This window comes from Buteo buteo, chromosome 1 (genome assembly GCF_964188355.1).
Source record: "Buteo buteo chromosome 1, bButBut1.hap1.1, whole genome shotgun sequence".
Lineage (NCBI taxonomy): Eukaryota > Metazoa > Chordata > Aves > Accipitriformes > Accipitridae > Buteo > Buteo buteo.
The window spans coordinates 2,591,822-2,617,616 of record NC_134171.1 but is presented as its reverse complement, the minus strand read 5'-3'; the positions used below and the strand labels follow the sequence as shown (position 1 = coordinate 2,617,616).

General features: G+C 40.8%; 1 protein-coding gene across 1 annotated transcript in view; it reads left to right on the top strand.

The window, feature by feature from the left end:
- The window catches only part of ATRN (attractin), a 152,283-nt gene that overhangs the window by 12,618 nt on the left and 113,870 nt on the right, over nucleotides 1-25,795 (top strand). The window contains exons 2-3 of the mRNA XM_075043940.1: nucleotides 21,604-21,687; nucleotides 25,166-25,279. Coding sequence (XP_074900041.1) covers nucleotides 21,604-21,687; nucleotides 25,166-25,279 — 198 coding nt within the window. The remainder of the gene's footprint in view (nucleotides 1-21,603; nucleotides 21,688-25,165; nucleotides 25,280-25,795) is intronic.

Sequence of the window (25,795 nt, the reverse complement as noted above, 5' to 3'; positions counted from 1 at the left end):
AGGAGATAAACCACTATGAATGGTTTCTGTGGTATCTTATCATATCTGAAGAAGAAAACCCACTCATTTCGAGACCAGAAAGTATTGTGGAAAATTTTTAAGTTCTCCTAATTTACACATGTGATAAGTGTAGTACAAGGTGCCCTGCCTAATGAACAGCCTGAGTGTCAGACGCCCTTTGGGAGTCTGGGCTGTTGATGGGCTTGTGATGGGCTAAAGATTAACTGCAGGTCAGGACTGTGATTTGGCACGGATGCTTTCCCTATAATCTCCAATTAAATACGCCCCCCCCCCCCCCCCCCCCCCGATAGCTATAATTTTAATGGGGTTAAATATATGTACACAAACATATATATCTTTCTCTACAGTGACTGTCTGGCATTTTGACAGAGGTTCTCCTTTCTGCTAATGAAATAGAGTGGAAATCACTCTGTAGCTAAGAGCGTTGTTGTAAGCTTTTTCCCTTGGTTGTACATGTTCATCGTTAGCTCTTGAATATACAGACAAAGTCTTTAGAAACAAACTCTGGAAAAAAATTGGCCCTAATTAGTTTTGTGTTGCTGTAACTTCTGCGTGCAGTGAAAATAGTAGGAGTGGTAAGTTTCTAAATTTTCTTGTTGGGGTGTTCTTATGGCAGTTACGTCCGTGCTTCTTATGTGTAAAACACTTGTTGTGTAGGTAAAGCTGGACAATTACCTAGGTGTGGAATTAAAATAATTATTGTGCAGGTCACTTGGTGTTCATTAATATGTAATATCCTGTTTAAGTGATGGAGCTAAGGAGGAAGGAAGACCGGGTCAGCCATGTGAAATAGTTGTCCAAAGTAGTTTTGATATATATCACGAGACGTATATTATGTATTATCTCATCCTCATCTTGTTAGCAAAGGTCTTACTGATTATACAATAAAATATCTTGCAGACACATTTTCTGGCACTGATACTGTTTGAAATATTCACTTACATGTAAACTAAACCCAAATTGTGTGGTATTTTGAAAATAAACCCTGCTTGGGATCTAAAAATGTAAGTAAAATGTTGTTACGAGTTGTCTTTTGAGGAACACTATCCGTAGACTGCATGGGAGATGACCATGCTAACATAGGCACTAAGTATTTTAGGTGACTGGAGTTAGGTGATGTCAATATGGCACCTTCAGCCTTATTCCAGGTTGTCTCCAGAAATATTTCTGCAGGAGCTTAACATGTGCGGATGAATCCAAAGAAAGTACAGCATGCTTCTCTGCCAGCTTTGCTTCCCAGTGGTGTCAATAGCAAACTCATGGCAGCAAATTGCAACAGGATTTAGGATTGGGAAAGGAAATTGCTGTGGATCACTTGGTCTGTTTGGGTTGGTTTTTTTTGTTGTTGTTGTTTTGTTTTTTATTTGTTTGTTTTCACAGTCGTGGTTTATACCTTGACTCCTTCCTTGTGTTTTTGGTGAAGTTTCAATTCAGAAGGCTGTACCACTCTTCCCTCTCCAAGTGAATTAATGCAGGATAGAATTACAGGATTGATTAATGAACTGGTTAAGTGCTTTGATGCCTAATGGGTTCAGTACAAGTAGGTACTTTGCAGCCCTTGTAGACTGAGACTGGGGTGTTGTCAGACTTCTCATGCCAATTGGAGCCTTGGCTGTCAATCTAAAACTGGTCTTAGAGAGCTGTTTTCCACACCAGTGTTCTGGAGAATGCAGAGTCCTTTCCCAAGCTGACTGTTAAACTGCAGAGCTCCTCATGAGCATTGGAAATGAGAGCATGGTACATATGGATACATATCGTATTACTTATTTGTACTGAGGGAGTATGTAGGAGTCCTAGTCATAACATTTGGATTGTGTTCCCCTTAAAATAGTCCATGTTGTACGTTGTCTTGATTATTTGTACCGATGGGATTCATGTTCACTGGTTCAAATAAAATTTTCTGCCTTTTTCATTGCTGCTCTTTTTATCTTAACGCTTTGGTTGGGTTTTTGGAAGTTGTATTATATCCTCTATATCCTTAATTCACTTTTAAAATCTTTTCTCCATGTAATTATAATTGAATTTTGCCCTTGGGCAGGTGTACTCATAATCTTTTAAGAGCAGTTTTAAAAATAGTGAGGGTGAAGAGCTGGTCATAGAAAGTAACATTAGTTGAGTCTTTGGACTGTGGAATAGTGAAGTGCAGTGTCTATTTAAAAAAAAAAAGTCGTGGGAAAGATGATCTGTATAGCTACAGACCCATCAATCTGACCTTGAGAGCAAATGAGGCTTTGGAGCACGTTGAAGGAAATAATCATTGGAGACAGACAGAAATTGCCAGGTAGGTTTGCCGTTTGTAAGTGATGCTATTTTAAACAAAATGCATCTTTGGCAAGAGTGCTAATTACATATGTGTGTGTGTGGATGTCTTTAAGCATCATTTAGGATTAAGGCATCTGTAACAGATAAATACTATCTGGACTTTGGAAGCCCGTTTGATCTAGTGTCACCCAGAATAGTATTGAAATAGAGAAGCTGGGCTACACTACGTGACATATGAAGAAGTTTTCACCTTTGGTGTGGTAGCCAAGAAAACCGGACTAAGCTGACAACCAAGTTGATCTTCCATTCTGTCATTTCTATTGACATAAAATTAATCAGGCTCCTCAAATGATAGGTATCAAAGGGCAGTAGTTGAGAAGGTGTTAAACAGGTAGGGGTTTAAGAGGGGAGTATTTGGTAAGAAATTGGAGCTGGAACCTGATTTAATATTTTCATTCATGACCTGGGTAGAGTGCACAGATGTGCACTGATTACATCACTTACAATGTCACTGGGAGCCTGGATACAGAGATCACACTACCATCCTGGAAAAGCAGGGTGAGTAAAATGACAGAATAGGGATGAAACAGCTTTGTGCAGTGTGGCGGTGCGCTCCCGGTGATTTACAGAAAAAGCCTGTTAAGATGAAGTTCTACAAAAAAGACCCAGAAACAGTAATTGGTCTTTGAATGGTTGTTATTTGTCAGCATGATGCATTTCAAAAGGCAAAGTAAAAAGGCAGTGAGGAGAAGGAGGGAAAATGATATTATGGTTCAGAGCACTGATAAGAGCATCTCCTGGGTAATATCATCACCCTCTGATCAGATGTTTTTTCTTTTAATCACCTGTTAGTGAAGAGGATTCTTCTGCTTTTATTTTTAGGGGCTCTGGTTGTCATTTATGCTTAAGTTCTTTATGTCTATTGATTAGCAAATGCTCTTGCCTGCAGCTATTTCTTATCAGCATAAGAAATGGGTAGTTTTCGTTCAACAATGCTTCACGGGTGCTAAACATAAACTATTATTTCAATTACCAAAGGTGCACTTTGCCAGGCGTCTTAACACTCCTCCCGCAATTTGGAAAAATGGAACAAATAATGATTTTTGAAACGAAACAAGTCCAGATGTTGTATCTGGAGGGTTTGATCCTTCACTTCAGCACCAGTCATTCAATGATCCTGTGCATCACTCGCTGTACAACCCAGTGATATCTACTCGGATGCATTACAAACTGGAAGCCAATAATTGCAGAACACTTTGTCATGCAGTCTTCCCTTTTAAAAGCTATTAATTTGTATTAGAAGTCTTTTTTTTTTTTCTTCTTCCCCCCATACACATTGCTCCCCAGCCTACAGCTTACACTGGGAGCAGATACAGATACTTTGTTTCCTGATCGTTATTGTGTCAGTGTTTTCCCAAATGGAAAAAATATTTTTATATTAAAATTTAACTATGTGAAAAGTTGTGTGAAGGCCTGTAGCACCCTTAATATAGAACAATGGCCTTGAATGGAAACAATGAAAGCAAAATAACGTGTTTATGTTATCGCTCAGCATTGTTCAGCATGGTGAACTTCTGACAGCAGGCTGGGTGTTCTCACCCTGTGCTTTTTGTCCGGAGCTGAAACTAACCCCAAAACCACTGTTTGAGGAAGCCTGACCTTTCGAGGGCTCACAAGAGGTCTCAGGTGCTCTTCTGTATATAAAATTAATTTGCAGGAAGTCCAGTTTTTTTATTGCTTGCAATGTTGTTATGTTTGGGCTTGGTTTTTTTTGTTTGTTTTGTTTTGTGGGTTTTTTTTGTTTGCTTTGGGTTTTTTTGTTTGTTTGTTTTTTTTTGAAGTGCAAGGTTTTATGTTTCCAGCTTTCTGCTGGAAGTCATGTTCTCCCAGTTTTGGTCACTTGCGTCATGGACCCAATGGTACATGGAGTCACTGTTCATGTGATAAAGTTTATGTGCTTAAGTGCTCATAGGATTGAAACATTAACTTCATTTTAGCTTTTAATGATTTGGAAAATTCAACTAAAACCTCACGTGGGAAGTTATATTATTGGTGAGGAATGGTGGAACCTGTGCAACAGCAATTATATATGTTACAGTTTTTATGTAAAACTTCAGCAAGGCATATTTGGAAATTCCTCTTTTTTTTTTTTTTTTTCTCCCTAGATTTGTTTACATAAATGATTTTTCATTTGTTGCAGCCTTCCTCATTGGGTCAAAAAAGTGATTATTTTTAATAGAAATCTGTAATGATATTGTTAGTAACCTTGCAAAGGTTTTGCACTAGCACGTAATTTTTATGTAACTCTTCGCTACGCCAAGACTTTCATAAAATACTCCTCTTGCCAATGCACCCGTGTTTGGCAAATGTGGAAATGTGACCAGGGTAGGCAATATACTAAATACTGTGGAGCAAATTAGTGGCTGGATGAGGTTTTTGGAGTATTAAGGCTTGTTTGGCAGAGCAGTATACGCTTGTTGACAAGTCCCCGCACTGCTCATGTAGAAATAATTCTGTCTCCAGAGAAAAGAGGACAAAGAGCCATGGGAAAAGGTCTGCTTTTCAGCTCAATATGGAGCGGTGAGGATCACGGGCAAAAGACAGCTCTGAACCAAACCTGTAATAAATGAATCAGCCGTGACTTTCATTACTCGCTCTCTGTGCATGAATTACTTATTGATCATTATGCCAAACAACATTAACCGTATGAAATCCTCTGTCTCGCTGAGGTAATAAACCTGTCATGCAAATAGTAACTAAATTAATTTGGGTTTGGAAGCAACAGCAAACTCTGCTACGTTTAACTCGCAAATTATGTATGAGCTCTGCAAAAATGTCCTGTTTGCTCTCTGATGTTAAAACGAGCTGTTGTGAAAGGTCCCGTCCTGCGTTGGATAGTTTAGTTTAATGATTGTCTTTGGCTGAAGAGCCCTGTCTGCCTTCAAGGATTTTGTATGTTTGCTGTTCATGAAACACTTTTGGATTCTGCATTAAAACTGTTGACCACACATAGCAGAAAATGGTGGCTCAAGTTAAGCTTTTAAATTAATGGCACAGCTCTTAAAATTGCTGAGCGTTCAATATTTATCAGTTTTTGCGTTTTCTGCCTTTAAAATAGCTGCCCTTTCAGACACTCGTTTAGGAGAGGGGGGGAGAAAAAGAAAATCATTATGTAATTTGTTACGTAGTTGATGGCAGGGGTTTAAACGCTGCTGATCCTTACTGGTTTTGTGGTGTTATTGCCCATTAACCTTCATTTGAAATGGGTGGCAGTGCTAGGGCATGCTGTACCTAGGGCAGCTGTTGCTTTCTCACCTGTAATATTTAACTAATGGTGAGCAGTTAATGTGCTTTAATTCTACAGCTAAAATTTAAGTCGACTTATTTCCTGGGGAATGCCATTTCATGGTTTGAGAATTGTCGGATGCTTCAAACTCTGCTTGTTAAGCTTGCTGAGATGAGAAATGCAACCCCTAAGCGAAGGGGTATGCAGCTGGAGAGTCTAACTGAATACTTCCACTTTCTCTAAAATAGGGATTGTAATTAGTGGAACGATTTGACTACGAGCCAGTGTGAGCAGCCTGGCTTAATCTAAATAAAACCCAAATGCTTTGAGCAAGTTTTGTCTCCCTTTTCCCGAACTAGGCGTTAATAAGTAAATTAAATAACGAGATGCAAAAAGCTCAAAATAGTACCGCAGAGCTCTTGGCAGGCAAGAAAGCATCTGTTTCTGCAGGCGGGTTGAAGGGAAAAACAAGTTGGGTCTCCATCCTTGTCTGCCATGACAGCTCTCCTTCATCCCAGAGCTCATCCCGGCTGGTGATGCTCCTGAGAGCTGGATACCACCTTTCTCTCTGCTCTCCTGTGAATCACGTTTGCTTTTTGAGATTGCAGCTGTGTGTATTCAAGTAGAAAAGGGCTCTGACATGACCTGGGCTGTGGGATCCCCACCCACCCAAGTGCTCTGTGGTTTTGGTACTTGGGATGCTTGAACGGGCTCTGAAATCAGACGTGTGTTTTAAGATTTCGGAGGAAACATTGTACAACTGTCATTTTTACGTTTTTTTTTTTTTCTTCGAAACTGCTGCATGCGAATCTTTTGAAGCTCAGAGTTAAAAGAAGTCCGTAGAGCCCACTATGAAACTTCTCCACTGTGTCAGCGGTGGCTGAAAGTCTATTCAATGTGTCTGGCTGCCTTTAAACGGAAAAAGACACCAGCAGCATGAGTTTTTATTTATACCTTTGCATAGAGAATTTTAGCATAAGAACAAAATGGTTCCTGAAAACTGCTGTCTAGTGACTGGTACCTTTGTATTTTTCATGTGTCAAAGAGGAATTTATTACCATCATTGCTTCACCTCTTATTCCTTGTTCTATAAATTTTCTCTGACAGATTAATTTAAAGCACAGGAGATGAGAGGAAGTTACTGACCGTGTGATGCATTGATAAATCTGCGGTTAGGTCTGGGAAGCATTCAGCTTGAAATTTCCTCCTATTAATAACCTGAAGTTTGGTATTTATTGTGTTAAATAGCAGAAATGAGCACTAAGACACTAAGATTGCCCTCAATGCTGTGGCCGTGCGCGTTCATCAGCCCGACGGCACGGCAGAGAGATGCTTTGGGCCGGGAATAAAATTACAGTCAAGAGGAAAACAGCCTTGTTAGATGCACAAGTCACATCAGCACCTCCAGATCCTTCCCGCGAAGGCAGAGCGCGGCCGGGCGGACAATGCGGCAGTGTTTGAACGTGCCGGAGGGAAGCACTCCACGCTGAAGTGGGTTATTGCTTTCTGCTCAGGAGGACTCTGCGTAAGTGGTTCTGCTAATCCTTCCTGATAGGGTGCATCCGAGTATCACGTCTTAGTTTCAGCAATTTTAAAGCAGCAATGAACTTCTTACAGGGCTTAAGAGTGCTTACCGTAGGTGGTCGGTGTTTCTCTTGTAAATAATGTTTTAAGATATCTCGTTTATGAATAGAGATAACTAAATGAAAGCCTAAGAAGCGAACTGGGAAACTGGAACGAAGCAAAATCTTTTCCTTTCCTCCTTTTCTTAATAAACTGATGTGAATTTTGTGCAAAATTCCTTTAGTGCAAACGTGCTTTTCCTATGGATGTTACTGGAGTGAGGAAAGAATTCATGATGACTGAATCCTAAATAAGAAGGTGGGATTTTTTTTAGAGATGGTTAGTTGAGAGGTGGCCTGTAAATCATGCTCAGCTTGGTAGTGAAGTGAGGGGTTATGTCAAAACTTTGCATAAGTAATGTTGAGCCTCCGTCTTTGTTTTTGTTGCTACAAATCTGTTGGGAGCAGATGGAATTTCATTTTTTTTTCCCTGCTACTGTCCAAGAATAACTCCTTTCTAAGTCATTTTGGAGGCAATGGGAAAGGTGCATATGGCAAACGTGGAGATGGAAGCAGTGATTTTTTTTTTTTTTGCATCTACGCCTTCTCTCGGGGAGTTTGGCCCATTGCTGGATGGCTGCAAGCTCTGCGGACGTGCCCCTCTGGAGTGCCCACCCCAACTCCACCCCGCTGTTGGTTAAATAGTTTCTGTTGGATTTCTGTTGTGGTTTTGGGTTTTGGTTTGTTGGTTGTTTTTTTAAGGGAGGATTTCTTTGCTCGGCAGTGATTATCAAGGGAGCTGTGCGTTAGATGCTGCCTTACTACAAGAAAAGAGAAAAAAAACAACATGTATGCATACCCGCCTCTGCAACTGAGAAATCAGTAGGCTGGTGGTTGTGACCTTCCCTGCACTGCTGAGCTTTTTCATAGACAAACACTCAAGAGCTACTTATTGTATAAAGAAATGCTAACAGATCTTGGATTATAAAGATATTGTAGCGAGTTTGTTGCTAAGGCTGCTTTGACACAAACCATAGATTCCGTATTATGTGCCAATGAGTGCATTGTTTCTAAATTTTCAACATTTATTCCAAAAATAAAATGGTTTCTCATAGTCTTTGCTTGATTAAAATGCACTTAAGTCTATTGTTTGCAAGCATTTTTTTTTTTAAAGTGAGTTTTCTTGCCGCTTCTTCCATCCCAGTAAGGAATCAAGGCTTGGTGTTTTAATAGCCAAGAATCGGTCTTGGTGGGTTAGGAAATATGTGATACAGATTGTAAATTTTATTGTACAGATGCATTTAATAAAGCGTAGCAGTTTATAGTGTCTAAACCCACCCCTTTTCCTAAGGGATTTATACTTGCTGGTCGCAGCGAGGCTGACAAACACGCTCCGGTATTTGAAAACCACTGCAACTCTTCACCTCCTTGACTTCAGAGCTGTTGAGTTACTGGATGTCTTGACATTTGGTTTATTTTCTCAGGCTCTCAAATAAACATTGTGGTGGTTGGAATGGCGTGCATTTACTTCATTCTTGCAAGAAGCTGGTGGAAAAGCTTAGGCTAGCTAGTGGAGTAAGCTGAGTGTAGTTGAACCGATCTGTGCCAGCAGTAGAAAGTTTTCATTTAAAGGATTAAGATGATTTAATCAAATCTATGTGAAGTCTGGCTATTTTTTTCTGTTCGCTAAGCTAGGATAATGGCTGCGTATGTGGGTGTAAACTGGTACAGGTGACATCTCATAGGCGTGAACAGCATTGTATCAAAAACTGTATTTCTTTATGGCGGCAACTAAATGAGGGATTTGCAGAGCATTCATGGAATTAACCAAATTTGTTGACTCTTTCAGAGGAATTTTCACCAGCCCTTTAACTTCCCCTAATAGAAGTCTGCGCACTGGAGGGTTCACATAGGTGGATTTTTATGCTCACCACACATATGGCTGTATTGCACCGACCTTCTTAAGCATCAGCATTTCTGGTGCTGACTTGAACATACAGGTTGGTGTTAATATATAGATGTGCTAGAGTTGTGTTTGATAGGAATTTATTTCTTGAGGAACCTTAGAGTTCAATATATTTTTTTTTTTTTTCCCCCTTGATTACCTTCTTAATGCCAGGTACTTTCACGTTGGTACGTAACCTATTTCGGCAGCAGTGTGACTGTGTTTGGGGACGTATCGAGTAGATGAACCCAACATACTGCTGCAGCAGAAGCACAAGAGGAGTGAGAACATGTAGCCGTACGAGTGCTCGGTATTTGCATTTTTAGTATGTAAATGTAGTCCTGCCTAAATTCGAGTCATCTGGATTATTCTTTATTTTTGAGTTTTGTTCTGCTTAACAAAGGGAAACTTCTCAAGGAAGCTAACTGTGTACATCTGCCTTAATTAAATACTTGAAGTATTCAATATTTAGCTCCTTTTTTTTTTTTCCGACGTGGCGTGAAATTGCTTTCATTAAAAATGAGTCATTTGAGGAAAATACCACTCGTGCTTTTCTGCAAGGGGTTACAAATCATTCTTTTTCTCACTGTGGTTAAGAATTTAGCACAACAGTCCATGGGATAGAGGAACAGCTGGCTTGAACTGGAAAATGTAAGGGGAGGGAAGAAGGACTGATATACTAAGTGTTTATGGAAGGTGATGACAATTCTGTACCGGTATGTATGTGGAAATGAGAAGTCCCTGTAAACCCAGAAATTAGAAGAGAGAGCTTTTTGTTCCCATCTTTCTTGCTCTTGGATATTGGCAATCTTAAGATAAGTGTTGCTTATTTGTGTTGTGGAGGTAGGTGTTTATCTCCAGTTGCTTCTGCAGGTGCTAAAAGATGTTCGGTGGGAAGGGAATAGAACTGGAAACAAAACCAGGCTCTGAGGTCAGAAATCAATGATGAGCTGGGTTCACCTCCGTAAGCCAGCGGTCGTAGTCCCCAGTTGAATGACAGTTCATAATCTTTTATGTTGGAGTGGCTATTAGGGAAGGGAGCTCATGTGGCTGGAGAAAATATGTCTGGGAGCAGAATTCACTGAAATGAGGCAAAAAATGGAATATTTTAATCAGATTTTAGAAGACTGTACTGATGGAAAAGATTGGGTTATTTTTATTATTGGTGCTCTGTGGACTTCTCCATCTCCCCTCAGTTGATTTCTTCTCTGGCCCCTCCTTAAAGCCAAGTAATATTTACATGCCTTTCATTCTTTACAGTAATACACATGAGGAGAAGGACATTTTTTGGGGCAGACAGGATATTCTTGCATGATATAAACATACATACTTTATTTCTAGGGGACCACACTTTCCTCATTCTCTCAAGTTTAATATTCGATGCTTACGAGGGCTGCTATGGATGTTGTATTAATTGTACTACTTGTGGCATCCTTGAGAACAGTTTCCTTATTAGCATGTTTATCAAGGTATAATTAGATTACTGTCGTGTCTGAAAATTTGTTTCATTAATAAATATAATATTTTCTTCCAAGTTGTTTTTTGGGTGCTTAACTGTCACATGCTACACGGATATGTCACTCGTGTCAAGAAGCGGAAGAAAAAACTGTGCCACGTGTTGCATTTTATTGGGTGTAGGAGCTCTTGTGAATATTCAGTAAAAACTGTTGCAGCAACAGATCGATGTAAACAAACCCAGGCTGCCCCAAACACATGTTCCAGCCTGGATTCCTCTTTGACTATTGATTCCCTGCTCTTTGCATGACCTCCTCCGTGTCGCTTCAGCCAGAAACCTGCTTTAAAATGTTAGAGACTGTCATTCTGTAGGTTCACAAAACCCTATCTGGATCTTGGGATGTATTTTTACTGTTTTAGTGATCTACACCTGAGGATCTGCGTCAAAATCCTTTTTTTCAGGTCAGAACCAAATGGAAGTTAACCTTCACACTAAGCTGTTTTCTAACTTATGTTTTGGGTTTTTTGTTTTTTTTTTCCTTTAAGGGAACAATTTTCCCAGCAGGTAACACTGATACGTAGTAGCTTAGAAATTTTTGAATGTCAGACAGGAAATAAAAGAAATTATTTCTATCCCTGTTAGGAAAGTGGGTCAAGCTGTGATATTTATTTATAGGATGTCTCAATATTTTGATTTTCTTTTTTTTTTTTTGCTTCAAAACTGACTGATCTTGGGCTTGAGCTTTTCTGTAAATGCTGCTACAAGGTACTATGCTCTGCATTTGGCCTGGAAATCGGCAGTGGTGGAGGGGGCCAGGCTTGCAGCTAGAACAGACTGAACTTGCTTCTTGAGCGTTCGAATGGAGTATTTTGGGGTGCTTTGGTTAGGAAGAACTGGGCAGCGGCTTCATGCATAGCTTTGGAAAGGGGAAAGGATTGCTGCTGCTGATTTTGTTGTAGAGACTTGGGGTTTTGCATATGTCTTGGTAAAGTGCAGCAGGATGGTTGTCCTCCACTCCATGGGGATGACCTTAAACTCCATTTATTTCTGATTTCTGCTGGCTGGAAGGTTAAGTCGGCAGCTCAGCTCCATTTCATTCGCAATACAACACACGTCCCACCAACGAATGCTTTTTGCCTGTGTTTAAATGTAGGACTGGTAACTTGAAAGCTTATTAAAGTGCTCTTCAAGTGGAGGAGAATATTGACGTGTCTGTCAATTCTGAGCATGTGCTTTAAAAATTTTGATTACGATGCCTTATTTACAAGGTACACAGGTGTGGTGTACTGCAGTTTAAATGCTTGTACATGTACTTAAGATACATTTTTGACTAATTGAGTATTTCTAATTTTGGGAAAGTGCTGAAAAATCATCCGACAAACCTTGTGCGCTATTTGCAACTGAGTGTGAATCACAATTAACTTTTGAAACAAAAGGGAGGGCAGAATAACGAGTGAAAAGATGTTGACTGCTAGAAAAATGGATTCAAATTGGTAGAATCAGAAGTGCATCTTGAAATGGTCTAAAATAGCTCATATGTAAAAAAAAATCTTTCTTTGGTAGATTATTAAGCCTTTGAGCTAGCAAGATCTTGAAGAAATTGGTCTAGATATGTGTTAAGTTCTGCACAGATCGAAAATGTGTAGACTCTTTTCTGTTAAAATTACACTGATTGTATTTTACCCTAATATGAATTGGGAAATCTTGCATGTATGAATACAGATGATACAAGCAGGAATTGTTAAACTAGAATCTTGCATAGAATTTGTTATTTTTTTAATTTCTAACCAGAATTTAAGTAGCGCAACACGTTATTTTTTAAAAAGGGACTCTGTAACCTTCCAGAGTGGGATGATGGATTTAGATAATAAAGGATTCTGCCCTCACCCCTTCTAGAAAACTAAACAAAAATGTAATGATTGGAGATAAAGTTTGATAAATGCAAACTGGAATTTGGACACAGGTTAAGAAAAAAATTAAATGACATAGGTTTTTTTTTAATCCTTATGCATATATTTAGAACCGTCATCTTTTTTTCTATAAGATATACCTTATTTAAACATAGGTTATATAGTGTTTGTTTTATATATTACCTGAAGTCAGGCTGGATCATCTAATGCAATGAATTTTTTTTTGCTTTTCCAGTGGTAGTCCTTGATGGGACCTGTCTGGCTCTGGAGATCTTTCATCATTAGCCTTTAATGATTCTCTTTGACGATTGCAATGATGTGCTTTCTCCTTACTTTCATCTTGCAGGGTGTTGAATTTTGGGTGATGCTGAGGCAATTTGTGGAGGGTAAGACTGTTCGCAAGGGCTCTTGGCCAAAAGTTGTAAGGATTCATTGTGTGCAAGGGAAAGAGAAGGGTTGATATATTCCTTTTTCTGCTGCAAAGTTAGATGGTTTATGATGTGTGAGCTTTATTTGCTTCTGCTCTGCGCTGTTGTCTCCTCCTGCCTGGCGTGAAGCAGACGACTTGCTGCTATAAACTCCAGGAGCATTGCGGGACCACCAGTGAAGGAGGAGAGTCGAGTTTTTTCTAGACGTCACAAACACTTGCAGCTAAATTATCTTTATTTCAGAGAACTAGGCCAAGATCCAATAAATGGATTTGTGAACAGATGGGGAAAGCATAGTGCAACTGTTCTATCAGCTTAATAGACAACTGCTGTAGCGTCCACCATCTGCGTGGCCGTTGTCTCAGGTACGAGTGTTGGGTAAAGGTGGGCTTCAAGGGGATGCCGTGAAGTGGCCTTTTGTCATGGTAACACTTCTGCGTGTAATGCAGGCACTGGGGGAAGTGTTTTGAAGGGAAAAAAAAGACTGATAATCAAGATTGGAGTTGTTGCGGTATGGAGGCGGAGATCAATGGTAATACAGAGATAGTGGAGCAAAGCCACAGAAATCTGCGCTTACAAAATACTGCTTCTGTGAATACCGCTCTTGTGCTGTATTGATAATAATAATATCTTCTATTCTTTGTTTTCCCCAGTAAATTTGAATGGGGGGAAGAATTTGCAGTAGTCAAGGTACACAATAATGTTTACATTTACACCGTAGCTTGGATGTTTAGTTTGGCAGAGATAAAGCTGAGGTTATGCAGTGAATGATGCTGGTTTGTGGTCTCTGAGATGGGGCTGGAAATAAAGAAGGAGTAGGATAGACAGGGATCTAAATTTGAGATATTTTCATTTTTAATTGAATAGCTGGAGAAACTTAGAAGCAAGAACGTCAGGTGGAGCTACAGCACGTTTCTGGTGGGTGCAGATGCGGATGTTTTGATTACAAGGCCGGGTCTCTAACTGGTGGTTGTGAAACTGGTGAAATGTCTGTGTCTTTTGGGATCCAGCACGCATTTTTTTTTCACCCAGTGCCTCTGACATGAGCAAATGGGGTTGGAGGAGGGAAATGGCTTTTCCTTTATTGTTTCTGTTGTCCAAGTGTTGAGGTTGGGTAATTTGGTGTCTTGTCGAATGATTTCTCCCTGGATATAATGTGCTTATGTGTTATTATAACTTTCGGGTTTGTAGGGTAAGAGAGAAGGCAAGCTTCTTCCGTAAAGACAAGCTGAAGTGTGTTTTTAGATTAAATGTCTTCGAAATTCCTCTCCTTCCCCAGCAGGAGAGCTGGTTGGGCAAGCAAAACTTTAAAGGAATGACTAGACAACTGGGACAAGCTCCAGGTGTGGCTCAGCTTATTTAAGCTTAGGAGGGGATGTGTTTCAAGGTCAGTGCTGCTGAGGATGCTGAAAGCAGCTGGCAGCGCCGGTGGGATAATGGCAGAGGCACCAGCCAGCCCCAAAAGAGATGACTTTGATGGCATTTGTTTTCAGTGGCAGCAGAAGAGCAGGAGCTGGGATGGTGTGTCAAGATTGGGAGTGTGACGGAGATACTGGTGGCCAACTGGAGAGGAGCAGTGTTCGAAAATAGTGGGTTTCTAGCTTGTTGACTTAATGATTTTTAAGACTGTAGCAGCATTTGTTCCTTCTGATCTCTCTCAGGCTGTCCACAGCCATTCAGTCTTCTTTGGAGCGCAGCAGCTTGTCAGATCAAGGCATATCTTTCAGGAGCAAAGCGGGATTTAGCAGGTTTGCAAGTATCAGCGCTGCACGTTGTGACTCAGACAGGAGAGGCTGTGTGGATAGGTTTTACCTGCTGCAGTTTCTCTGAGCATCCTTTCTCAGACCTCGAAGGGCTTTCCAGGCTCTGCCCTTATCTCTGATCAGCAGCCAGGAAATCACTTTCCATATTTTTACATATCTCACACAGAAGAGCAAAGCTAATCTCTTCCTTTGAAGAAACAGTGTTTCCCATATCAAATTAACTGTGTCAGTCATTCAAAATTTTTTTTTTTTTCCCTGAAGCAAGACAGCTCTTAAGCATCAATTCAACTGTACCATGGAAAGTGGGATGAAAACAGAAGCTACCAAACATAGAGGGTGATCATCACTCCCCTCTGACCTCTTTCCCATGGTGAGATTGGCAGAATGGTGCAGAGTGACCTTGAAATACCTGATCCTCTTTGAGAGGAAAATCCTGGTGAAGGCAATGCAGAGGATGGTTTTGTAAGTGTTGGAATAGCAGCTTGTTGCTGTGAGAATGGTTGAAGAAGCTCTTTGCTTGCAAAGCCATCAGATTTTGTAGGGATTTCATGGCAGTGTGCCTCTCCGCCACAGAGTATAGCAGTTAATGGCATTATTGTGGGAATTTTGAGCTCTCACTTTTCAAATTGAGTGTTCAGATTGGCCAGGGTTGTAACAAACTACTGGGAGGCACCTTCGCTCCTGCTTTGTGCAGCTTGTGGCTTGATGGGAATTGCTTGAGTACTCTTTGCTGGAACCGTTGAGGAACGTCCCCGTTGAGGTTGGGACCTTTCTTCGGATCCCATGTCAACCCGCCAGCACCCGAGGAGGAGGAGGAGGAGATGAGTTGGGGGGTAGCACCATCCACAAGCTTTTACTTCAGAGTGTTGGAAATGAGAGGGTAGAGCTGTCTCCAAGCCGCTGCAGAAACTGGTGGGATAGCTCCATGGAGGAGTAACTGAAAAAGCGTTAGGGCGAACAAGCAGTGACTTTGCACCCTTAGATGTAGAGTTAAGGTGATCAGATATGACATTTCAGGGGTTACAGTGGCAGCAGTGACTTTTGCGTGAGTTTACACGTCTTAAGGAGGACTCGGTTATTACGGTTGCAGTGGGGTGGGGGCTTTGGATGTGGGAGGGAGTCTCTGTGGACACCCAGAGTAGTTCATAGTCTTCGGTTAGGTACCTATTGCTGCACAGCCTAAATCCTTATCAAATTTGATTTTGCAGTAATGTTATTAGCTTCATCGGTGTGAGACGTGGCATGTAATTAATTATATCTTCCTAGCCGTACTTGTGGTGTGGCACCTAGCTGGCAGAAGAGGGGATTTAGCTGTTACACGTTAGAAATTCATGAAATAGATGCGTAGATTTTGTTTATCTGCTTCTGTCATCCCGTATGTGGCTGATCACTATTCCATGCCTATAAATCAGGGCATTTGCTTATAGCAAACCCTAGAAGGATATATCTTTTAACCTCAGTGCGTTTATTGAGGAAAGGAACAAAGCTAAATTGTTAATCGATTTAGGCTAGTATGCCATTGTTCGGGTAATAGGCTGTAACAGCCCTTTCTTTATTGGCTTCAACTGCAAATTTACCCGAAACAATGCCTTTTAATTGTGGTGTGCTTGAGGCAGCGCAGCAACACTTGGGAAGGAAAGGGGAGAGAGAAGGAGAACTCATTGTTTGCATCAGTCTCTAGATTTAGCAACTTCAAAATTAGGCTGAGCAACTGGGTTTTGGGTTTGTTTGGGTTTTTTTTCCCTTCCTTTTTTGTATTTTTTTTTTTTAGTGGAAAGGCTGTCTCTAGACAATATGCTGATAAGTCTTCTGTGGCGTTAAAAGTGTCACTGTAGTCTTACTGAAGGCAAAAGAAACCAATTTTGAGACCCATTAATGACCTCTTAGAGGTTAAGGTTTAATGTATTTTATAAACCAAACCAGCCTGCTCACCTTTTCTGGTGAGTAATGAAGAAAAGGCAATCTGGATTTTCTCTTTTGTACTTTTTCTGATGAAAATAAACATATTCAATACCCCATTGCCAGTATGCAGCGTACCTTTAATTTTGCAGTGCTTTGGAAGTAATTGCTGCAAAATGATTTAGTCCTAAGTTATAAGCTACTCTCGACTTTGTGACTTTTTGTACTCAGCTATTGGCAAGAGGATTGCTTTAGATTTATTAGATGGTAATTAGATAACAGCTTTGAGTCTTTGCCTAGTTGCGCAGTTCATGTCTCTGTAGGAACTTTGTCAGTGTATACTAATTTGTATTTGGAAAATATACACTGCTGGTATTACTCGTGTTGTTATTAAAAACACATGGATTTATCTGGTAATTTCCAGTACTCGGATTTTGCTTTTTACCCAGGAGATACCATTGCTTGCTGTCTGATTTTCTTGCATTAGCGTTGTGCTTTTCAGGGGCTCCCAGAACTAGCAGGGAGTAGCTAAATACACAGAATTCTTTTACATAAAATATTTCTCTTTGATGCTCTCTGTTTTGAGATCTTCATCCTTTTCATTGATTCCCTTTTGTCTTTGTCTTAGAAAAAGCTGAAATAGGCAGCACTCAGAGTTTGAGCCCTTCGAATACGTGTGCTGTAGATTCAGCTCCCTAACTCTTTTTTTTCCCTTTTGATTCTTAAATATTGCAGTCCACTTGAAAATCAGTGAAAAAATTTACACCAGCTGTACATAACATTGTTGCCACCTGGTAATGTTTGAAACAAGGCCTAGGTAGGGTGTGTATGCACATAAGTATATGTAATCAATGTGTAAGTATATATTTTTAAATCTGAGTTTTGTAAACAGATCCTTGAAATAGTTTTTCCACCCTGGAGGTTTTAAAGTCATTCCTGTAGCTTTGTAGGTGCTAAGTGCGTTACCTATGCTTTGTGTATGTTTTTCCACCTATGTGTACGTGTGTTTATGCATCAGAGATAACAACTAAATGACCTTGCTTTTTTATTTTCTTAGGGTGTAGCAACTCCTCCTTGCAGAGTAGTAGATGTAACACCCAAGTAGTACAGAAGTGCCTCTTGTAGACTAGCATCGGGTACTACCAATTTAACAAAGACAAATGGGAATCGATACCTTTCCATGCTTTCCGGTGTCTGATTTTTGCATCTGAGTGATAAAATTATCAGTACGCACAAAGCATTTAGTAGGGCAAAAGACCTCAGAGCCTGGTGGCGTTGGTAGCAGGTTACCTGGAGGTCGGAGTTTCCTGGTGTACCTCGTGAGAGCAGTCCTGAATTATATCCCCGTCTATGTTAGGAAAATGTCCTGTGTTGAAGTACTTCAGTCCTGGTGTGTTTTTCCTCCTTGAGTTTCTCATGTATTCCAAAGCCAAAAACTTGTGTAGAAGATGTCCCAGTTACCAGCGCCCACCAGTCCCGCTGTCACGTACAGCGCAAACAGAACCGAGTCGGAAGGGACAAGGGGTTTTGTTTGCTGCTTTTACTAAAGCTGGGAGATCAGTTCAGCTTTCTGTATTGAACGTAAAGACAAAATCCCAGCTTCAGTTTGCTTTTAGTGCTTAGTATTTATTTCTGTCTGTCCTGGAGGGTGTCTCTGGGAGAGTGTTTATAGAGTAACGCAGACCTGCTAATGCCCTGCTCATGCCAGGCAGGACGTGGGGTACAAACTTAGTTCCTATTTCTTTTGCTTTCAGAGACATCAACTCTGATTTTTTTTTTTTTTTTTTTTTAATATCCTGTATTTGTTCATAATGGCAGCAGCTTCTAAAGCTTAGTAAGGAATCTGAGTAACTTAGAGATAAGTACTTAACTAATAGCATATCAAATAAATTTGACTTTGGTTATTTTTTTTTAAACCTAAATCCCATGTTTTGTTTTTGCATTGCTGAAATATGATTAAATTATGTTGATATGCCTCCCCCCCCCCCCCCCCCCCCCCAGATGTGGCATGGCTGGGGCTACAGTACTAACGGGATTAATTTCCACCCCCTCCCCATCATTCTTGGTAGCATTTCTGTGGTGAATGATTTAGTAATTTTTTCCAAGGAAAATTGTTCAAAGAGTTTTCTGAGCAGAGGCTCTTTGAGAGCTTGACAGATTGCATAAGGTTGTTTTTAGCTTGTGAGACTTGCTCAGGTTTCCAGAGTCTGTTTACTCTTGGTTGCATGCAAAGTGCTGTCAGTGTTGAAGTGTTGATATAGTTTGATTCCTAGCTTTTCCACAGATATTGTTTTCAAAAGGATGAATTTTTAGACAAAATGTCTAGATGTTCTTGCCTACCACTTGGAATTTGCATCTGTTTTTGCAAGGTTCTGGTCAGTAGATGAGTAATTTGAATTTTCAAAGATGTTGAAGCCTTAAAACATATACATATATATGTGTGTGCGTTTATTTATCTACATCTATATTTACATCTACATCTATCTGTGTCTCCATAGAAGGTACAAATGCTTCCTGTGCTTCTGAAAATTGGAGTTGTTTCTTCACTTGCTTAAGTATAGATGTCCCACAGAACTTTAGTAACTGGCTTTTAAAAATGTCAAGCTACGTTTCTGAGGTTGAAAAGTATTATAGTAAATTAATATGGAGGAGGAGGAAGGAGGTTTCTAGAATCTGTGGGGTTTGCCTTTTTTAATTTGGATCAGAGATGAACCTTAAAAGTGTTCTGTGGAAAAGATTCTGGAAAACCATTTTGAGTCAGTCAAAATATTTAAAAAGGATTAGATGATAACATTAACAGATCACTAGGAAAAGACACAGCGAAAGGTTCCAAGATACTGTTTTTGGGAACTTCTGATCTTGCTTCCTTCTCTTTTCTGCCAAATTTGATTTTGCAGAGTGTTTTTGTTTTACTAAAACTGTGTTTTAAGTAGGACGATTTAATTTTGCCAGAAGGCTGTGATTTGCTCCAGCCATGTGCTGAAGATGGAGTTTATAACCTCTCTAGGTAGGAATCCTGTTTCAGATGCCAATATGTGTTCTGCCAGAATGTGGTGTTTGGGCATTTCAGATACTGCTTCCATTTGATGTCATCCTTCCCTGGTAATTTTTTTTCAACCGTTTCTGCTATGCTTCAGGTATTTGTTAAAACCTATCTGGAATATTTTGACTAACGCATATGAGATGGGAGTGTGCATCCAAACGGTCTGGCTCTTGGTTTTGTCTTCAGCCCATGCGTGCTTCTACCAGTCTCTGTGTTAAAGCAGAGGATGTAGAATCTCAATATCGGATTATTTTTTTGGGAGCCAAAATGATGTATCAGATCTGCTGCCCCAAACTCCTGCTAGATCTGTCTCCCTCAGCCTCGATGAAGTGCGATTGTCTTCTCTGTCGTCCATGGTCTTTGAAGAAAACATACCTTGTTAAAATCTATGGAAGGAGGAGTTACAGCTGCAGCCAGTAGATTGCTACCTTCATTTTGTCTTACAGCGTGGATGTGTTTGGTTGTCACATTTTGTGTAGGAGTAATAGAAATGTGAAAGTAGGTTTTGCACAGCTTTGCTCCCTCTTTCCACTACCTGTATTCATGCTCATTTCAAGTAATGAGCATTGCAGGTAATGAGCATAAATATCATTTCCTTCGTAGCGCAACAAAGGGTTAAGCATAGTTCTGAAATCTGTTCTGAACTTCTCATCAAAACACCCTTCTGAGCTCCAGACTGGGTTTCACACAATCATAGAATCACAGAATGGTTTGGGTTGGAAGGGACCTTAAAGATCACCAAGTTCCAACCCCCCTGCCATGGGCAGGGACACCTTCCACTAGACCAGGTTGCTCCAAGCCCCATCCAACCTGGCCTTGAACACTGCCAGGGATGGGGCAGCCACAGCCTCTCTGGGCAACCTGGTCCAGTGTCCCACCACCCTCACAGGGAAGAATTTCTTCCTAATATCTAATGTAAATCTACACTCTTGCAGTTTAAAGCCATTACCCCTTGTCCTGTCACTACATGCCCTTATAGAAAGTCCCTCTCCAGCTTTCCTGTAGGTCACCTTTAGGTACTGGCAGGCTGCTGTAAGGTCTCCCCGGAGCCTTCTCTTCTCCAGGCTGAACAACCCCAACTCTCTCAGCCTGTCCTCACAGCAGAGGTGTTCCAGCCCTCTGATCATCTTCGTGTCCCTCCTCTGGACCCGCTCCAGCAGGTTTTAAATACTGGTGTTCATTGAGTGTCCCGGGATGAACGATTCCAACTGTACTTTCTGCTTTTAGATCCTCCTCCAAAGTCTCTTGCTACTGTCCAGTTGTCACCTCCTGTTGGTAGGCGCGGAGGGGAAGGGATGTTCGTGGGGCAGTCCTGGCGCTGTCCTGGCGGTGGGGACCACTCGGCTTTTTGACTTGAGTGACTTAATATGGGATGCCGTGGGGATGGGAACATGCTACCAAAGGTCGGGGATGCCTGGAACTGCCATGCTCTGACATCATTCTGAGTTATGCAGCCCTCGATGCCTGAGGAATTAAGGTCTTATTTTGCAGTAGAGGGTTATGGGGATCAGTCCTCCGTTCGGGAGGTCATCAAGGACCTTGTGAAGAGTCAAATGCAGAATGGGCAAGAGGTTGTGCCATGGACTTCATCTGAACTTCTTGCAAGAATTGTGTAGTTTGTCTAAATAAATAAGTTAGGAGTAACTTTAGGTTTTCTGTTAGGGAATTCCTTTTGCTGGCTGGCTGGTATTAGTCTGTGTATTAGGCTTTGTTTGTGGAGGAAGGTCTTTTTTTTTCTTTTTTTTTTTCCCCTGGGGTGCTGATTTGAAACAATACCATCAGTCTGATGAGAAACCATCACTCTCAACTGTCATTCTGTAAGGGCAATCATCAGAAAGCATGTACAGAGAGTTTTAACAGGAGAATCCCAATTGCCCCATTGTTTTGTGTTGCGTTGTTGTTGGTTTGTTTGTAGTGCCTCTTAAGTAAATGAAGATCTAATGATGGATCTTCTAAATTTAGGAAATAATTTATGAATATTTAATATCATTGGAGACTAATGCTTGTCTTTTTTTTTTTTTTTTTCAGACTCACTGGGCCTTCAGGGTATGTTACGGATGGGCCTGGAAATTACAAATACAAAACAAAATGCACCTGGCTCATTGAAGGAAGGTAAGTGTAGTAAACATCTTGGGTTTTAGTGTTGCTTATTGTAACTTTTAGGTGAGGTTTATCTGCACTGAGTATTTTTTGATCTCATGATGCTTTTTTTGCTATTCTTAAAACTAGATAGGGCAGCACTCATTGATGCTACAGCAGTTCAGAGACTCTGACTTGTTGAAATACATTTTTCATAGTACCAAGCTGTCACCAGGACTGTAAAATGAATTTGTTTAGTCTCTAAAACTTTGTGTGGTCAGTTATGATGCTCTGTGTTAACAGCTGTGCATTAAGTAACATTCCATACTGTTCCCTGAATCTGGAAGTAGAGAGGTTTGTGGAAAGGAACAAGCCATGCGAGAGCATGCATGATTTCACTTGTATTGAATGCTTTTAAGCTTGAGGTCTCTTGGCATCTTGGAGGATCAGAACTTACTAAAAAGCCAGGGTATACTTTCTTCTTTAGTCTTCTTTCTGTGTTTGGGAGGTCTGATGGGTGGGGGGAATTGGTATTCACTTCATCTACTTCAGACGTTTATTTTGGATGAGTAATTCAAATACCTAAGCTCCCAAGATGTTCAAAGGTGAAGACTAAGCTGTTCCAGAGAGCCATGTAGATCACTGAAATTGGGAGCCTACCACTCACTATTAACTATATAAGGAGCCCAGTTCTTTAATGTGGTTAAGATCAAAAGTTAGATGCTGTCAGTAGCAACACCTCTTAATTTTTGTAGGTAATAAAAATACAACTGAGCCAGTTTGGAACTACAAATAATTAAAAAAATGTTTTGCAAGGATGTCATTACAGACAAACCACCCTCAGCAATTCTAGTACAGTCAGCTTAACCTTCATAGCTTTTTTTCCTAAAGGATAACGTGACTCATGTTTTTATCAGAAGAGAAGTGCTGCTCGTGGGTCCCCGATAACGTCACCGTGACTGCTCCTTCAGCCTTTGCTAGTACTGAGAGGCTTCCTAGGGAACTACCACTTCATGGGGTTTGAAGTGAGATCTTACTTGCTGTAAACAGGTGTACAAAAATGTTCCTCCTTTCATAGGCAGGCACTTAAGTTGATGTCTTTTTCCTGCTTCTGATGGTTTGTACCCTGCTGTCAGAGGATGGTGGTAAACAGAAAGGAGAGAATCACGCTGATTAAAACAGCTGAAATATGCACCCTTGTGAAAATAGCCCAAGCTCTCTGCCAAATGTGAAATTCCCAGAGAGATCTGGGCTTGGAAAACAGCATCTGCAAAGCTGTTAAATTCTGCCGAGTGCCCTCACCTCGTTGCTAGCATATTGGTATGTGGAGGACGGCTTTTGAGGTTAGCAAGTAAAGGTACAATCCAAATGTGCAATTGAAGACGCTAGATAAATTCAGATGTAGAATAAGCCATGTGTTCCTTACTGTGCTCATTTCCTTTTTGCATCGTTCCTGGCTCTTCCTGGCTGGTGTCTGTTCTGTGTCCTCATCATGTGGTTGTTCTTTTCATTTTTCCCCAGGAACATGAGACAAGGCAGATGAGATCCATCCAGGCTGGGGATGCCCATCTGAGGCAGAACCTGTAACCATGTGCCCTGCAATTCTGCAAATGAGTGCTGTCTGTTAATGAGTTGTTAGCTGTAGCAAAGATAGTATCTTTCTTTTTGTTCTTGGTCTAAAGCTTTTATTGATTAAGTGTTTCTTTCTGCTCTACAGCTGTCAGTCAGTTAAAATAGAAGCAAGCCCCCTACAATTTAATAGGCTGCTCAGTTTTGAAACAATGAGTGTTCTTTGTACCTTTTCTTTAAGCAAGATATTATCCTTGAGTTACACCTGCTGCTCTTTTTGCAAAGGTCTGGAGTAGATCATTCTGCCGATCAAAAATTATTCTTTTGCAGAATAACTCCCTAAAGAATTCCCCTTCTGTGGGAAGGAAGGAAGGAAGGACTCTATGGCAAGCTGACATTTTATTAATTTATTTGATTAGGATGAACAAGGATTTCATCTGAACCCAAGGGCAATGCTGTTGAAGAGATACTAATCACTTGCATCTCTTATTTCAACAGCTAAAGCTGTGGGTAGGAAAAAGCAGTGCTACTATAGATTCATTTTCTTTTTATCTTGGGGTCCAAGCATAATGTTAGTGGTGTTTTCACTCTCCTTGAACTGAGCCTTAAATTAGGTGTCTGCTGTGGCTTCTGTGTGATTCTCTTTAGATGCATCTTTGCATATTAGCCATGAAACTAATGGTATCTAAATGCATGTTATTTGCTTATGGCTTAGCGGGCATCTTTTGTGTATGGAGGGAAAGAAATACTGATGTGTTTTGGTGTCTGAACTGCTGTTTCCCCACATGAACGAAATAAAACCTTTTTCCTCCTGATACATCTCAGAAGATGAGACCCCTTGCTGGTCTTCTCTTGACTTAGTAAGTCAACAGAGTAGACTCTTCTTGACCGGTGGTGTTGGTGTTAACATGGGGCTGTGCTGGGCCCGCTACATTCAGGGGGAAGGCAGCAAGTCTCTTCCCAGGATTTCGGCTCTTTCATTCTCAACTGGTCCCAGTATTGTTTGTAACACGTCTCCAGAAGAAAGTCAAGCAACCTGGTTAGCATTTGTAAGAAACGAGGGGCAGCGAGTGGTTACTACATCTTGAGAGTCCAAATAATAACCAAAGACCTGCCTTTTGGCAAAAAGTATAGCCCCAGGGCCTCCCTTCCTGTAGAAGATGGGTCTCTTCTGCATTCTCTTGACCTGTTTTGTCCAGCTCCCGGAAGGTGGTGAGCAAGGCTGAGAATTTCTTTAGTTAGCATCCACTGAGGCATAATCTCAGTTTCCAGTTTGGAGGGGCTTCCCACAGGAGGGCCATGCTGCAGTACTGCGCAAGTCAGAAAGTAACAGAAAAAGGATTTCTGCCAGCTTTTGGGCAAGTCAATAATCTCAGGCCATCACAATCATATCAATGTGCAGAAAATCCCTTGAACAAGAAAAATAGCTCTGGTTAGTTCCCTGATGGTGGCTGTGATTTTTCATAGAATCGTAGAATCATTTTGGTTGGAAGAGACCGTTAAGATCATGGAGTCCAACTGTAAACCTAACGGCTGCCAAGTCCACCACTAAACCATGTCCCAAAGTGCCACATCTGCATGTGAGTGTGTTGTCCATGTAGATTTTCCATGCCTACCCCTGCAAAGCCCTGTCATTAGGGGAGTCAGTACTGGTAAAGAGCGGAGGGCTGACAGTGCTTGCTCTTCAATTTCTGCCGTTGGTGGTGGGGAAAGGTTTAAGGACACAGTTTTTCTGACCATAAAGAATCTGTTGCTTAATACTAGGGGAACGTGCGCACCAAAAAAGAAAGCCACAGCATGTTTGATGCATCTCTGGTTACAGTAAGTCACTCGGTTTTAGTCTTGTGAGGAGCTTCACGCTGGAGGAGTGAGTTGGAGGGACTTTGCCACGCGTGTCGAGTGGCTAATTACAAATCTTTTATTTATTGTTATTTTTTTACAGGCCAAACACAATCCTCAGGCTTCGATTCAATCACTTTGCGACAGAGTGCAGTTGGGACCACTTGTATGTGTATGACGGAGATTCAATTTATGCTCCCTTACTGGCAGCTTTTAGGTAAGTTCCCCTTGGTAAGAGTCTAACTGCACACAATGATGTTTCTTCGGCTTGGACCCTGAATCAAATGTGGCTTCTAGCAGTATAAATATGTTCCAGTACTCTAAAGATGTAATACTGCAAATACAGCACATACAGCAAGTGTCCTTTTGTGCAGTCATCGTCAGCATAAACAATTAAGGAGTTGTTTTTGCTTTTACAATGAACAGATCGTGTTACTACACTGTAGCATGTAAGTATTATGTTTTCATTTCCAAATCCTGATTATCTGAGAGACAAAAAAATTATTGTCATCTGGTTGAGCTTGAGATGATTTGGTATGCAGGCTCCTTCTAAAGTAGAATACTGCCCCATTTATCAGGTTTGAACATGACTTAAGTTTAACTCATAGCATGTCGATGCTGACAGAAGGCAAAAGCCAATTAATCAACATTGCAGACATACAGGTCTCGTAGAACTATGTATATCCTGAAACTTTAAAAATTTTAAACTTTGGAACACGTTCAGAAACAACAA